The sequence below is a fragment of the Leptosomus discolor genome, chromosome 7 (assembly GCF_034619465.1).
Source record: "Leptosomus discolor isolate bLepDis1 chromosome 7, bLepDis1.hap2, whole genome shotgun sequence".
Taxonomy (NCBI): domain Eukaryota; kingdom Metazoa; phylum Chordata; class Aves; order Leptosomiformes; family Leptosomidae; genus Leptosomus; species Leptosomus discolor.
The window spans coordinates 66,206,071-66,220,336 of NC_141397.1; the positions used below are offsets into that span (position 1 = coordinate 66,206,071).

A 14,266-nucleotide genomic window follows, 5' to 3' on the forward strand; every position below is an offset into this window, starting at 1 on the left:
GCGTGGCCTGGGTGCTCGCGTGGGCCGCGGGTGCGGGATGGCTCCGGGTTTGTGTTTGAGGGGGGAAAAGAGAATGAAATTGTCATCTGTTACATCATGTCGGCACAGGTCCGTGAAACAGAGGCATGACGTCACTGCAGTGACAGTACTCGAGGGGAGCCCGCGCTGCTCCGGCCCCGGGCCGCCCCTGCGCGCTCGGCTGGCGCCCCCGGCACTGAGACCCCGCCCGGCACTGATCCGCCCCCGGCACTGAGACCCCGCTCTGCCGCCGCTCCCGGGCCGGTTCCGCGCCCCCTTCCTTCTGGGCACCCGTTGCCCCGCCCCGGCCCCGCGCAGGCGCGTCCCGGGCGCCGAGACCCGTCCGGGGGGTAGCGGCCCTTGGCGGGCGGACGGACGGCGCGGCGCGATGCTGCTTGTGCTGTCGGAGGAGCAGAAGGCGCACCTGGGCTCCCTGCCGCGGGTGGGCGGCGCAGGTCCGGCCCCGGTCCCGCAGCCGGCTGGGGCTCGCCGCCCGCCGGGCCTGGCCCTGCGCCCGCAGGGGGCGGCGGGCGAGGGGGTGGACAGGGCCCGGCGGGCGGGCCGCCCGGCGGGCTTGCAGCGGAGTCGCTTTCTCTCGTTTCAGCGGTCGGCGAGCTGGGGCGCCTGGCGGTGGAGCTGCTACGGCGGGGCGCGGCGCCGCGGGCCTGCGAGGCGGCCGCCAGTAAGAGGCGGGGCGGGCCGGGCTGGGCGGCTGCTGCTGCGGGTCCGCCGGGGGCCCTGAGGCGCCCCGGGGGGAGTGGGGCGGCGGGGCCTGGCCTTGCCCGGGCAGCGCCCGGCGCGTTGGCGGCGTCGGCCTAGGCCGCGGGCGGGCGGGCGGGCGGAAACGGGACTGGGGGCGTCCAGCTGCGGTTTGACCCCCTCACGCTGTTCGAAGGGTGTGCAACCTTCTACACCCTCCCTCCCCATGTGTACATTGCAAGCTGGCTTTGGATAAATTTGCGTTGTCACCTCCTGCTGCTGTGGCAGCTTAACGAGGAGTAAGGGGTGCTCTCTGCTTCCTTGGAGGAAAACTGGACGTCGGTGTCGACGCTGTTCACCATGGGGTGGAAGGACTGACCTATCTGCTTACTGAAAGCTCCAAGCTTATGGTGAGGATGCCTTTGTGTGTTGCGCTCAGGGGGGCACTTAAAAGATGTCTTTTGAACGCTTAGGGCTCTTAAAATACTTGTGAATTTGGAAAACCTACCTCAAAATCCTGACCACATGTATTCTTTTAATTAAAAAGGTGTCTCATGCTGTTCTCTTACTGAAACACTGCATCTGCTTGGGTGACTGGAATTTGTATTTCATAGCATGAGCAAGAACAGGCAGTCATTTAGTCCGTACAGAGAAGCATACTTCAGGATTAAGCTTTGTCTAAATAATAAAACTTGAGTGAGGATTTTCTTGTTCAGCTTCTGCACAGGGTGTGTGCTTTACTAACCCCCTCTTCAGGACTCCTTATGTTTGTCGGATATGGCAGGTTTGAGAGCTTTTTCACCTCCTGTCACCAGAAGTTTGGGTGAATGTAAGCAGATCACAGAATGTCAGGGGTTGGAAGGGACCTTGAAAGACCCTCTAGTCCAACCCCCCTGTGCCAGAGCAGGACCACCTAGAGTAGATCACACAGGAACGCGTCCAGGCGGGTTTTGAATGTCTCCAGAGAAGGAAACTCCACAGCCTCTCTGGGCAGCCTGTTCCAGTGCTCTGCCACTCTCACAGGGGAAAAAGTTTTTCCTTATGTTCATGTGGAACCTCCTGTGCTCCAGCTTGCACCTGTTGCCCCTTGTCCTGTCATTGGCCATCACTGAGAAGAGCCCGGCTCCATCCTCCTGACACTCGCCCTTTATGTATTTATAAACATTAGTGAGGTCACCCTTCAGTCTCCTCTCCTCCAAGCTAAGGAGACCCAGCTCCCTCAGCCTTTCATCCTAAGCGAGATGTTAAATGAAGAATAGTTGGATAATTACTGTTTCCATTGGAAAGACTTTTTGCAGTTGGTGTAGTAGAATATTTGAAAAATGAAAACATGGAGAAGGGATATACAGACAAAGAATTCGAAATAAACTCAAGCAGGCGTTGTTCTGAAGGGCAGTGGGGAAGGGACTGAAATACTGCAGAATCTTCCCTTGACATGAGGCGACCTGACTGACAGACAAAGTGCAGTGTGTTACGGGAGTCCATAGTCAATCACAGCTTACAGTACGACTGTGTTGGGACAGGGTGATGTTTCGTGTTAACAAGTAACTGCTCCCACAGTGACGAACCAAGCTTCTCCAGTTCAGCCCAGAAGCATTGAGCTGTGGGGACCGGCGTCTTGGGGCCGCTCTGAGTTACTGTAACGTGAGCCTTAAGGCTGTGTCTGGCGCTCGCTTCTGTGTGCGGCCAGTCAGAGCAGTTTTCATAACTGGAGGATCAATATTCTGTTAGCGTTCTGTTGATAGATTGATGATCAAAGTATGTACTCGGTGAGATAAAGCTCAGATGCTTCTCTGTGTTGCATTCCATGCTCTGATGTGAAGGCTTAAATGTGGGGATGTTGAATGGTTTTCTTTTTAAAATACTGATCTAAAACTGTTCCCGAAGCTCATGCAAATCAGCAGTCGTACATCAACATGTGTAAATCACTTAGAGCCTGGATGATTTGTTTGGCCCAGCTGTAGAATTGTCCTCACATGTTCCTGCGGGAACATAACTGCACCATTCCATATGTCATGTTTACTTGCAGTTTTATTTGTTTCTCAACAAATAATGATTATTGTACAGTTCTGTATTAAGGCCTAAATCGTTATTTCTAGATTTCGGAGATAGACTTCCAAGATTCCATTCATGTGCTGGGGTTCTCTGATGACTTGAACAAATTACTGCTCCAGCTGTACCTCGATAACAGGAAGGAGATCAGAAGCATTCTCGGTGAGCTGGCACCGAAGCTTCCCAGCTATCACAGTCTGGAATGGAGACTGGATGTGCAGGTGACTTCTGTTGTGTTTTCAGCAGTATGCATTGTACTTCTGCGGTGGTTTGGCCCTGGCCAGATGCCAGGTGCCCACCAAAGCCACTCTGTCACTCTCGCCCCACTCAGCTGGACAAGAGAGAGAAAATATACCAGGCACGTGGGTCAGATAAAGTCAGTTTAATAAAGTAAAAGCCGCACATGGAAGCAAAAGAAAACATGAGATTTTATTGTCTACTCCCCATTGGCAGGCGATGTCCAGCTGCTGCCTGGGAAGCAGGGCTCCGGTACGCGCAGCGGCTGCTCCGGGCGACAGATGTAAAACGAACGTCCCCCCACTTCTGCCTCTTTTCCCCAGCTTACATTGCTGAGCAGATGTTGTGTGGTGTGGAACATCCCTTTGGTCCATGTGGGTCAGCTGTCCTGGCTACAACCCCTCCCAAGCTCTCCCTGCCCCCAGCCTGTGGGGAGATGCTGGGGAGGCGGCTGTGATGCTGCGAGCCCTTGTCCGCTGCTGTCACGCCACTGCCGTGTTACCTGGCACGATGGGGGCTGTGTCTCAGGCAGACCCGTCAACGTCATATTTTTGTAACCTCATGAACAACTACTAAACAATGAATTTATATTATTTCAAAGTAATTGAGGCAGCAGTTTTTCATGTGTTTAAAACGGACATAATTTTGTTATTGCCCCAAAGATGGCTCGTTACGAGATTAACAGGATATCTAATGATACAAGGTGTATATTGCTTTATGAAAACTGAATTCATAGCTTCACTGGTGTTTTAAAAATGTTGGCGTATACTAAACACGTGCTGTCTTAATTTTCACCTAATTTAATCAGTCCACTGACTAAAGTGGACTAGTATTGCCTAACGATAAAAGCTATCTCTTTAACATGAATTAAGAGGATTTTTAAACAGTCCTGCATGCAGGTCCTGCAAACCTGTTGCGAAGGGTAAGTGCCAAAGTCAGTAACGGCCTTTTGTTTGTGTCCCTGTTCCCCTTTCACCCAAACTCCCTCACACAGCTTGCAAGCAGAAGCTTGAGACAACAGATTAAGCCTGCCGTGACGATAAAGCTACACCTGAGTCAGAACGAAGATCAAACTGCCCAAGTGTTGCAAACCGACCCTTCTACCCTCCTCCACCTCATTCAGCAACTGGAACAAGCGCTGGGGGAAATGAAGACAAACCACTGCAGGAGAATAGTGCGCAACATGAAATAGCACTGACTGGTGGGGGCTTTGTCCTGCAAAGCAGTTTGTGAAACAACTAAAAACGATGTTCACAAATACATTTTGAGGAAAAATAAACATCTGGGTCAGATGAAATGCTTTCCTGGGCCAGGATCTTGAGCCAGTAATTATTGTTGAATGTCCTCTGATGCTAACTTTACACGCCTGTCTGATACAGCACAGGTCATTGGCTGTGCTGTATTTGTACGTGCAGAAACTCAGCACGCTATGCCAAGAATTTCTTTAGCTCTAAATTAGTATAGTTCTACTTGAAGAGCTTTCCAACGTTAAGTAGAGCTGTCTCAATATTATATGAAGCTGCATATTTATTTTTCCATTTATCAAGTAGTTTTTTCCCTTGGTTTTGCTTCTGTTGTGAAGTTTTTTTTAAAAAGACAGCACTATACTGGAGGGAGTGATACTTCACAGGAATGTTTCTTCCATCTAGACTCGTGTATGTGTAAGAGTACATGTGGGACTACTGCCCTCTTCTTCCAGAGGTTTCCAACAGCCCGAGGGCTGGGTGTTACACTGCTTTTCTACCCTCCCCGTACCAGGAAAGCGAGAGTAATGGAGCTGACTCTCCCACTTCAACAAAGCCAGCTGTAACCCCTGCTAGGCAGTCTCGTGCTCTCTGCAGGGAGCAGTTACCGTAGGAAACGCAGCGGCCCAAACGTGAGTTAGTGTACCAATATGTAAAGGTGACCTGAGAAACGACCAAAGTAGAACCGTGGGCTAGGAGGCAGATCGGGACTAGTGTTAACTTCCACTAAACCTGCTCTTCACGTTGTGATGCAACAATTTTTGTTCCCCTGTTTGGAGAGTGTGCTTGTAAAGGAAAGACTAGCTGACTATTGCAACATGAATCACGCTTTTCCATTTTTAAGCAAAGTATCTAACAAAGGTTGTGTCAAAAGCCACTTTTCAATTGTATTCTAATGCGCTATTTTGTAGCTTTTGTGACTAAACCTAGGTTAAGCAGTTTTACTAATTAATGCTTCACGCACTAGTGAGGGTGCATCATAAAGCCCTGAAAGTATATTGGAGAAGACAGGTAGGCAAGAGAGAACTTTAATGTGCGGATTGTGGCAATAACTGGACAGTTACCGCCTTTCACAGCAATGCCACAAATTGCTGCATTGGCTGGGTTCCTGCATTCACAAAGGCACTGCGTTTTCTTACTGGTTTGAGTCTTTGTACCTTTGAGGTACTATTTCAAGCGAAGCCTGCATTGCAGAAGTGCTTCGGTTAGGAACAGTTACTGCTGCTTCCAGTCGGTTTTCTAGAACGTGGAGCTGCGTGTTCTGTAATGGCTTTATATAGTGGGTGGTGGTGTGAGCAAACGTGATTTCCTCTGCTGTATATAAATCGGCAACATGCTTCATTTACCATCCATGTGTGGTGACTTTCCTCATAGACTCATCTGATTTTCTTCACATACAGTATGTGGTAATTAAATGTGATCACGTGTTACTACTTGGGATTTCTGATTGGTATTTTTTAATGGGATTGGCCTACATTTTCAGAGGAAAACCAAAACCAGTCTGTATGTAGGCCCGCGTTTTCTCTTTGTTCCATCTCCCCTCACTGTAGCCGTAGTCTAGAATGGAGCATGGCAGCAAAATAGAACTTTCAGATACAAGTCTTAGAAGCTTTTCATGTGTCATCTCTTTGCCCTGTGAATCTGAACATGTTTCCTTTCTGTCTTTTAAGCTTCTTTAAAAAAGGAAACTGGCTGCTGTAGAGCTGCCTGGCATCGTGTACGTGCTGGCAGTTCACATGTGCGTCATGTCCTGAAGCATGAGCTGGAAGAGAAGGGGAGGGTTTCCCTCGGTGATCGTGAGTAAAACGGAGAGTTCAAAGCGGATTTTGTGACGGCAGAATGTCGTTAAAAAGCTTGCACATTGCCGTTTTTGGACGCTTATTACAGTAGGGTAGAAGTAAAAACTGTGACACTGAATTGTCTTGCTCCTTCTAACAAGGCGACCTGAATTGAGGATGGTCAAGGTTAAGCTTCGAAGCTGGGTGAAATTCAGAGAAACTCAAACTGGCAGTGATTCAGGAACAGACCCAAGGGTGTCGCTTTTGAATTGTGCCTTCCAGTTTGTTCTGGGGAGAAGCACTGAGCCTGGAAAAGCAGCTCCTCAGCAGCCAGGGGTTTTAGCTTGATTATTAGAAAGGTAGACTGGCCATCGTGTGAGGCTGGAACAGGTCTCTCTAGAGCTCTGCAGCCCCCCTTTCCCCATCTTTATAGCGCACACGGCAGCTACCGAGGGCTCTGCAGCTGCAGCAGCAGTACTGACGTGCAGGCCGCAGGATTGCGTCCGAAACGCGCCGACTGGCACAAATGCGCAGCAAGTGACGCTTGCTGCTGTTGAAATGGCACCAATTTGGGTGGCCAGAGCTGGAACTGCGCCGCTTGTGTAGCTGCTGTTCTGCAGGGCAGTTGAAGCTGGAGACGGAAAGGCATCTGCTTCAGTAACTGATCGCCAGTGGTAAAATAAGAGCTGGATTTTTCAGTTTTAAATTGAACTCCAGCCAAAAACAAAGGTGAGACACAAAGCTGTATTTAACATAACTTGTTTCCCTCATGAATTTGCAATTGCTTGACAGAAACCCCTGAACAAGACACAGAGAGACAGGAAGCATTATTCACAAGCTGTTTTTAAAAAAAAAAGTAATGTTGCTACTTTTAACCCGTTCCATTTTTAATAGGCTTTTTAAAATTTGCTCTGGTTTCTGGCCACTAAAAGCAAAGTTAAATTTGAGGCCATTTCTCTACTAGTTTTTTTTCAAGTCTGGAAGAACTTATTGTTGATTTTATAACAGAAAAAAGTTACTTCCAACTTGCCTCTTAGAAAGTTAAGTAACTTCTTTTTTCGAAGTGACTAATCAAATTTGGTTGTAGGAAGTGTGGTATTTTAATCTTAAAGCAATTTACAGTCAATTAAGTTCTGAATATTCGTGAGGATGTCGCGTGTATTACTGTTTCACTAAGTATGGAACTTGATCCCTCACCCTCAGTGTAGAACTTTGTGTGTTTTGTTTCACCACAAATTTAACTGTGTTTCGCAGAACTGCCCTTCGATCGTACGTCCAGTCATTTTTGGTTCTATGAAGGAATCAACTTGCAAACGGCTCCCTGGCACATTTTTGACAGACCATTAAATTCAGGCGAACTTCATGCCGGTGCAGAGTCCAAGTGCACAGAAAAACTAACAACCCAACTAGATAATTTTCTCACAAGCAGCTTTAGGCTCAGCCCTTTGCTCGATGCTTCTCAACATATTTGTATCCCAGTTTATGTTTCCCTGTTTCAAACAGCAGGGGGCAGAAAGTTTGGGTTTTGTAACCTACGAAGGAGAAGTTTTGCTATACAATCATTTTCAGTGTTCATCTTCCAGTAAGGATTGTTCAGTCTCAAGACAGCTTGGAATGTGTTTCACCTTGTATTTTTCAAATTCGTCATCAGTTTTAAACGGAAAACAGTAAAACTTTCAGTTTTCACCATCTGTAAAACATTGTTTCTTCAATCTGCTAATTAATTTGCCAAGCCACTTAGCAAAGAACATAATATAACCCAATCCTTAAAACTCAGGTGACATAATTTGTTTGGTGTTGTAAAATGTTTATGTTCTTTTAAGCATTGAGTTACATTCTCCTGAGCACTGAGTAAACTCAAGAAGCAATGCTCTTCGTCCTCCTCTTTTGTTTGTTTTTTTTTTTAAATCATTTTGAATGAACTCTGCGATCGCTGTCCAGTTTGTAAAATCTATAGTTGAAGTTTCTGATCCAAGTTTTAATCAGTTCCCCATCTCTGAAGCATATTTAGGCTCTCCTACGAGCTTTATTTTATTGTACTTCTGCTTGTCCCTGCCATGCTCTCTTGCAAGCTTTTAAGGTACTAGACTAGATACTTTTTCACCTTTCAACTGGCCAAATAATTAGATGTTCCTTGAATTACTTGGGGAAAACAGTTTTCGTTTAAACAGCTGTGGGGTAGTGTAGATAGGCACATATATAAAGAAAATCAGTGTCTGAACTTTGGATTAGGCTTACAGTTCTGATGTAACAGAAGCCCCACTGAACTAAGATTTTGTCGTAACATTTTTAATTCAATGTTAAATGTATTAGGCCTGTTTTAAGTTTAGTGTCACTTACGAAATGTGTCCATGTATAGACTCAAAGGCATGAATGGTGTTTTTGTTTCAGTTCCAGTTTTCATAAGGATGGCTGTTTCCTATACTGTGACTTTGTAATATTAACAATAGGCAGTGCAGGAAAGGAAGCCCAAGATTAGGAAGAATCTGGCACAGCTCCGTGAGTAAAGCTCTGCTGTTCCTTACTTATCTAAAGAAAGGGAAGGAAGTCTGTCACTGTGCTTGGCTTTGTGCTCAGGGTCAGGTATGTTACAGCACAATCTCTTTTTATAAATACTCTTTCTGGTTTTATTTTCAAGATAAGTATAAATGGTGGCAGTTCGGTTACTGCAGTTGTGTATCTTGAAATTTGAAATTTCAGTCACCCATCAGATTATTTGTATTAATAGCAAACACTATTATTTCATTTAGGGTTCTGGGTTTTGATTTATTTGAAAAGCAGCAGGTTTTAAGCATTACCAGTAGTTCTGCTGAAGATGGAGTAGTGAGCAGACTGCTTTTACCTGCATAAAAGTGCAGTTTTTACTGTGATTTTGTTGTAGAATTTTAGAATACATTTGGGGAATTACCATGATCATCAGCTTCATAACTTGCTCATTCTCAATCATTTACGATAACGTATTCTAAATACCTAAGGACAGGTGATCCTTCAGTCCGTCTATCAAATTCATGAAGTTTGTAAGAGGAACACCACTCTAAATAGTTGCATCCTGGTTGTTGCACAATGTAGCTACTGTTCAGGGAAAGATACAAGCCATAGTGACCAAATATGCTGCAAAACACATTAAATACATTTTTGCCCAGCATTAAATATATAAGAACCTTCTGCTGATCTTACTCTTTTCCTTTCCCTGTCTATTGCTCTGTCAAAGTGAGGTTTTTTGGCAAAAGGAAAACTTAAGTAAATAGATTAAAACTGAATTTCACTTTATGGTATTTATCTTACTCCACAGTGTGCTCTGTGCGTGTGAACATTCAAAGTCTTATTCCCAGTGCTCCTAAAACGGATACCCAGAATATCAGAACTGCGGAAGCCAGGAAGCATCTCCACCAGGCCTTGCAGCATTCTGTGTTCATGGGTCGACCCTAAGAGAACAGAAAGATTTCTGTCCCGTTAGGTATACCTTTAGCAGGAGCCCCAAGTAAACCCTTATTTTAGAAAAATCCCTCAGTTGTTACTTACACTATTACCGAGGCAAAACCTGTTGTAAACATTTTTATTCTGAATTTCAGGAACTGGTTAATAATTTGACATGGGTGGCCTTTAAAACCACCATTGTTTATGCTTTTCTGCAGCCAAATGTGTCTTCTAATTTCTGGATCTAAGAATTCACAAGTTTCCCAAACACTTCTCAGTTCTGGCTGGGGACTGCCGGTTGGGGTTTGTTGACAGACAGCTGCCAGTCTGAAGGCGGCGTTGTGAGCACATGGGGAAGCCATCTCAGCCTGCCCTGTCGATGAAGTGGGTCCCCTTGAGTTGGCCAACTTTGCACGGACCCTGACTATGCTCAGATGTTCCCTCCTGCCAGCTGAGCCCTCTTGGACAGTTTGTGGGATGAGAGCAACAGGACCTGTACCGAGGAGATGTAAAATAAGATGGTCAGTGCTTTGAGAACCAAGAGTTCAAGCCCCCACAAAGCTAACTCGGGGTCTTTTGAGAAACTGGCTTACATAAAAAAGATGAGACTTTGTCATTTGTTTTGATTTTGTAATTATTAGAGGTTGTGGCACTTTATAAAAAAAGATTTTCTTCAGTGGTCTTTGCCTCTTCACATGATCTGAATATGAGGGAAATTCCTCCTAACTGTGGCTAATTTAGGGATGTGTTGTGAAATCTTGCATCACAAAGAAGTCGAGCACACAGTCTCACAGTAGATGCAATCAAGAATTCACAAGAGAGCAAGATACGTGCCTTTTATAAATCAGTCAACAAATATCCTGAAAAGGATGCATGCATTTTGAGTACTTCTATGTAGGTTGTTTTTACCATACAAAGTTTTCTTTTTCATCCTTTTTCAGTGAGTTCTATAATCACACATTTTAATTTTTGTAATACTTTGCTGCACCAGGTCCAGTATTTCAGATCTTCCTCATGAAAATCATAAAACCAAAGCAGTGTTATGTCTTCCACTCTTCCCAGGTATTGACACTAGAAAGAAACGTGCAGTTTTATCTCTGTCAGACAACATCTTCACTTCATGGTCTCTCAGCTAGCGGATGGAGATGTTTGCCTATTTCTGTCCACCTAAAGAATAAAGGCTCTCAGTGGTCTGCATACTAGCGCCGCTCTTGGTCTTTTCCCTGTGCAGCTGAACAAAAAGGGACATGGAAGAGGAGAAGTTCTTCCCTTTCTACTTCATTAGCCGGTTTTGCTGTCACCCACGCGCTCGATGGCAGGACCATGCCTTAAATGACTGGGTTTAGACTGGTCAACTTCAACACTTCCTAGAACAACCATCTGCCTCTCGTGCCTGCTCGTTCTCCCACAAAGGTTAAAAGTTAGTATCAAGGATGACTTTCCAGGCAAAAAGGAAATGCATGATGAAAACAGAGAATACTGATGGTGAATGTTACTGCTGCTCGCTAGGGGAAAGAGGATCCTGCAATTCAAACACACAGATCAAACCATGTAGACCTTCTCTTCTGCAGAGGGGAAAAGGTGAAATACTCAGTGCTGAGGCGAGCTGAGTACAACCAACAACATGTGTTCAAGACGTGTTAAGAAATATACGACACTGCCCTTTTATTTATGTTTATATACGTGTACATACACTTATTACGTGACAACTGGTATGTTTGGCACTAGCAGCAGTAGCAGGATGTCACAATTAGGCTCTGTTTCAAATTGCCCTGCTGAGCTTGAGCTAATCATACGCACTCTGTATTGGACACAGGAAATTCAAACTGGAAGACTCTCCCAAAATATCAAATCTGATTGTAATTAAACTATTAGCTTTGTTTCCTGGCAAAATCTACATCAGAAAACCCTCCCCGTGTACATGCAGTTTTTATTAACAAAAAAGAAAACTGTATCTTACTGTATCTTTCTGCAAGTTAAAGTAGTTATGCTAGAAAAAGTACTTTTCGTGCTGGCGTGATTCTCAGCACTGTTCTGCGCTGCCCTGCTGCTGAAGATTGCAGAGCTATTCCAGTTTTTTCCTCTGTAGCTGCTCCTGTGTATTTTAGTCTTGTTAGCTGGGTAATTACCCTGGTGTTGTCAGCAGTGTTCACGCAGGGAGCCAGACTGACATAACTATTCCAGAACAAGTCTTGCTGAGAAGATCATACTGTATTAAGCAATTCCTTTTTCTTCTTTTCTGGACTTTTATTCTGAAACACCAGAGCAGACCAGGTCCTGGTTTATTTTACATTACTATTTTAGGACTTATTTATCCCACAGAATCTGGCCAAAAATCATCTTCCAAATCTGCCTCAAGTAACTGGATGTCTTAAAGACTAGCTGGTTTTCTGTCCTTTAAACAGTAGTGCTGTTTCCACGAACGTGAATTTGTTTCCTAATTCATTCATGTGCAAAGTCAGCTGTATTAGGAAGCCTGATTTTCATCAGCGGTTCAAGCCACCTGAGACAAACCGGTTATGATGTGCCTATGTATTTTTTCCCCCGTCTTCTTGGGAGGGGGCATGCTAACCTCAGTAAAGACGTTGAAAAAAGCAGCTGCAGCATGGTGACTTCTGATGTGGTGTCAGCTGTTTGCAAACTACACACTACAGCTCTTCCCAAATCGCTGCTGCAAACCGTTTAAGCGTCACCTGACTTCACACTGACGTGGATGAGCAGTGTTGGTATGTCCCGTTCCACTGGCTTTGCTGTAAGGGGAGTAACCTCTGAGACACACACATTGGTGCAATTTTTTGGTTAGCACAGATGTTTCTGAAACGAATGTCTGAGCAGTCATCTGCTATGGATGTTCACGTAGCTTTCTTGCCAGTAAAATTACATCAACTTATAAAACAACATGAACTAAGCTGACAGGAGGGGTTTCTTTTTTTCTTGTTGTTGTTGCTAGCAGACTGTATCCACCTAAGAGGTTTTGCTGGCCTGGAGATGTTGGCTGGGGAGGTATGCTGACACAGCTGCTTTGGTGAAACTTTGTAATATACACCAGGTCTTTGTATTAAATAAACCACATCACAGCTGCCTACGATGGATATTCTTCGTGTGCATGCTGAGGTGCCAACCAAAGTCTAACAGCTCAGCTACCTGAGAAACAAATAGCTGTGAGATGCACACAGATTAACAAACGGAATCTTAAGCATCGACCCCTTTGTTAACAAACGCATTTGCTGAAGAATACCATTCCAGAAGAAGTCTCTGGAAAATTAGATTAATATAGAACTATTGTCAAGAGCATCATACACAAAAAATTTCTATCAAACACCACCCAGTTGCCACAAGTGCACATAAAGATTATTAATTTGCATGACACACTCTGTGTTTCTTAAAGTGTAAATGCGTGTGAATGATGCACATGTACACCTTTCTGTGGTGAAACTTACTGTAACATGTTCACTGTTCCATTGTATTCCTTGTTCTCCATTATTTGCTTTGGAGGAGTAGAAGCTTGCTTTTTCTATATGGCTCTTCCTCACTGGAGTGTATAAAAGCAACTCGTGGTTAGTCACCGCTTAGAGCCCCTTCGCACAGTGCATGCTCTTCCTGGTCTGCACTGTGTAACTGTTCCTCAGTTACCCAGCAAGCAGGAGATTTTTCCAGGGAATCTCAAATGTTTTATTTTATAACAGGCATCACATATGCATCTCCACCTATGGAGGCTTTCTCAGAAAAAATTTGATGCATGTGGGCTTTGATGCAAAGCAGCAATGGTTCTAGATTACAAATTACAACATGTGGTATCGTTTCTTTAAACCACGAGATGCTGACTATCTCAGGGTACATTTGAAAGTGCACTTATTTCTTCTGACCTGTTTGCTTGGCTTTCCACTGAAGTACAGATGGAATTTGCTGCTAGAAAATGCACAACAAATAGGGTATACTCAAAGTACCGTACTTTTATAAACCCTTCAGCTGAACTAACAAAGTCTGTACTATTTAAAAGCATTTGAACAGTGCATGAAATTGAGATAAAATAATGTTATTGGCTTATTTTTTATATAATGCACGATCTTGTAATTAGAAGAAAGAAGTAATGATAAGGAGACTTTCTGTGTCAGTCACACTTGTGGTTTGGTTCCTTCATCACACCCCAGTCCCATTGTGATGGAAGTGTCATTGTCTTCCACAGACTTGAACATATTAAATCATTTTCTGTAAAAGCTGGTGTCATATCCTATTTTTGCATCCAAAGAAGGAAGTTACTATTTTCTAAACAAAGACTAATAAAAACAATAGTATGAGAATTTATTCTTACAGTTTTAATCACTTTCAGATTAGCAGAGGAAGATGCTTTAGCCTACATCAAGTGGTACAATAGCAGCTAGTTCTGTTGTTCAGTAACAAGTGCAGCTGAAATACTATCGCCTTGCTGAAGGGGACAGCTCTAGCCGTAACCAATGCTGCGTACGTGTAGAACAGGTGTGCATACACTTACACCGTCCTACAGAAGTGGTCTACTTTATGCAGATGAGATGTCACCACGAACATGAGTTCTGAACATGAGCCAGCAGTGTGCCCAGGTAGTCAAGGAGGCCAACAGCCTCCTGGCCTGTATCAGCCATGGTGTGGGCAGCAGGAGCAGGGAGGTGATCGTGCCTCTGTGCTCGGCAGTGGTGAGGCCGCCCCTCGAGTGCTGGGTGCAGTTTTGGGCCCCTCACTGCAAGAAGGACACTGAGGTGCTGGAGCGTGTCCAGAGAAGGGCAGCGAAGCTGGTGAGGGGTCTGGAGGACAGGTCTGTGAGGAGCGGCTGAGGGAGCTGGGGGT

General features: G+C 45.0%; 1 protein-coding gene across 1 annotated transcript; it reads left to right on the plus strand.

Annotated features, from left to right (window-relative positions):
* Positions 1 to 406: 406 nt before the first annotated feature.
* Positions 407 to 5,683, plus strand: COMMD2 (COMM domain containing 2). The gene is made up of 5 exons (XM_086467891.1): positions 407 to 473; positions 623 to 700; positions 1,045 to 1,127; positions 2,817 to 2,990; positions 4,001 to 5,683. Exons 1-5 carry the CDS (start codon positions 407 to 409, stop codon positions 4,196 to 4,198), a joined length of 600 nt encoding a protein of 199 aa, XP_086324017.1. The 3' UTR covers positions 4,199 to 5,683.
* Positions 5,684 to 14,266: the final 8,583 nt, after the last annotated feature.

Bases quoted from the DNA above. Each gene is read 5' to 3' on its own strand.
- COMMD2 (XM_086467891.1), top strand. From the start codon at position 407: ATGCTGCTTGTGCTGTCGGAGGAGCAGAAGGCGCACCTGGGCTCCCTG. The intron at 474-622 runs GTCCGGCCCCGG...CTCTCGTTTCAG, and splicing joins GCCGCGGGTGGGCGGCGCAG to CGGTCGGCGAGCTGGGGCGC. The intron at 1,128-2,816 runs GTGAGGATGCCT...CGTTATTTCTAG, and splicing joins CTGAAAGCTCCAAGCTTATG to ATTTCGGAGATAGACTTCCA.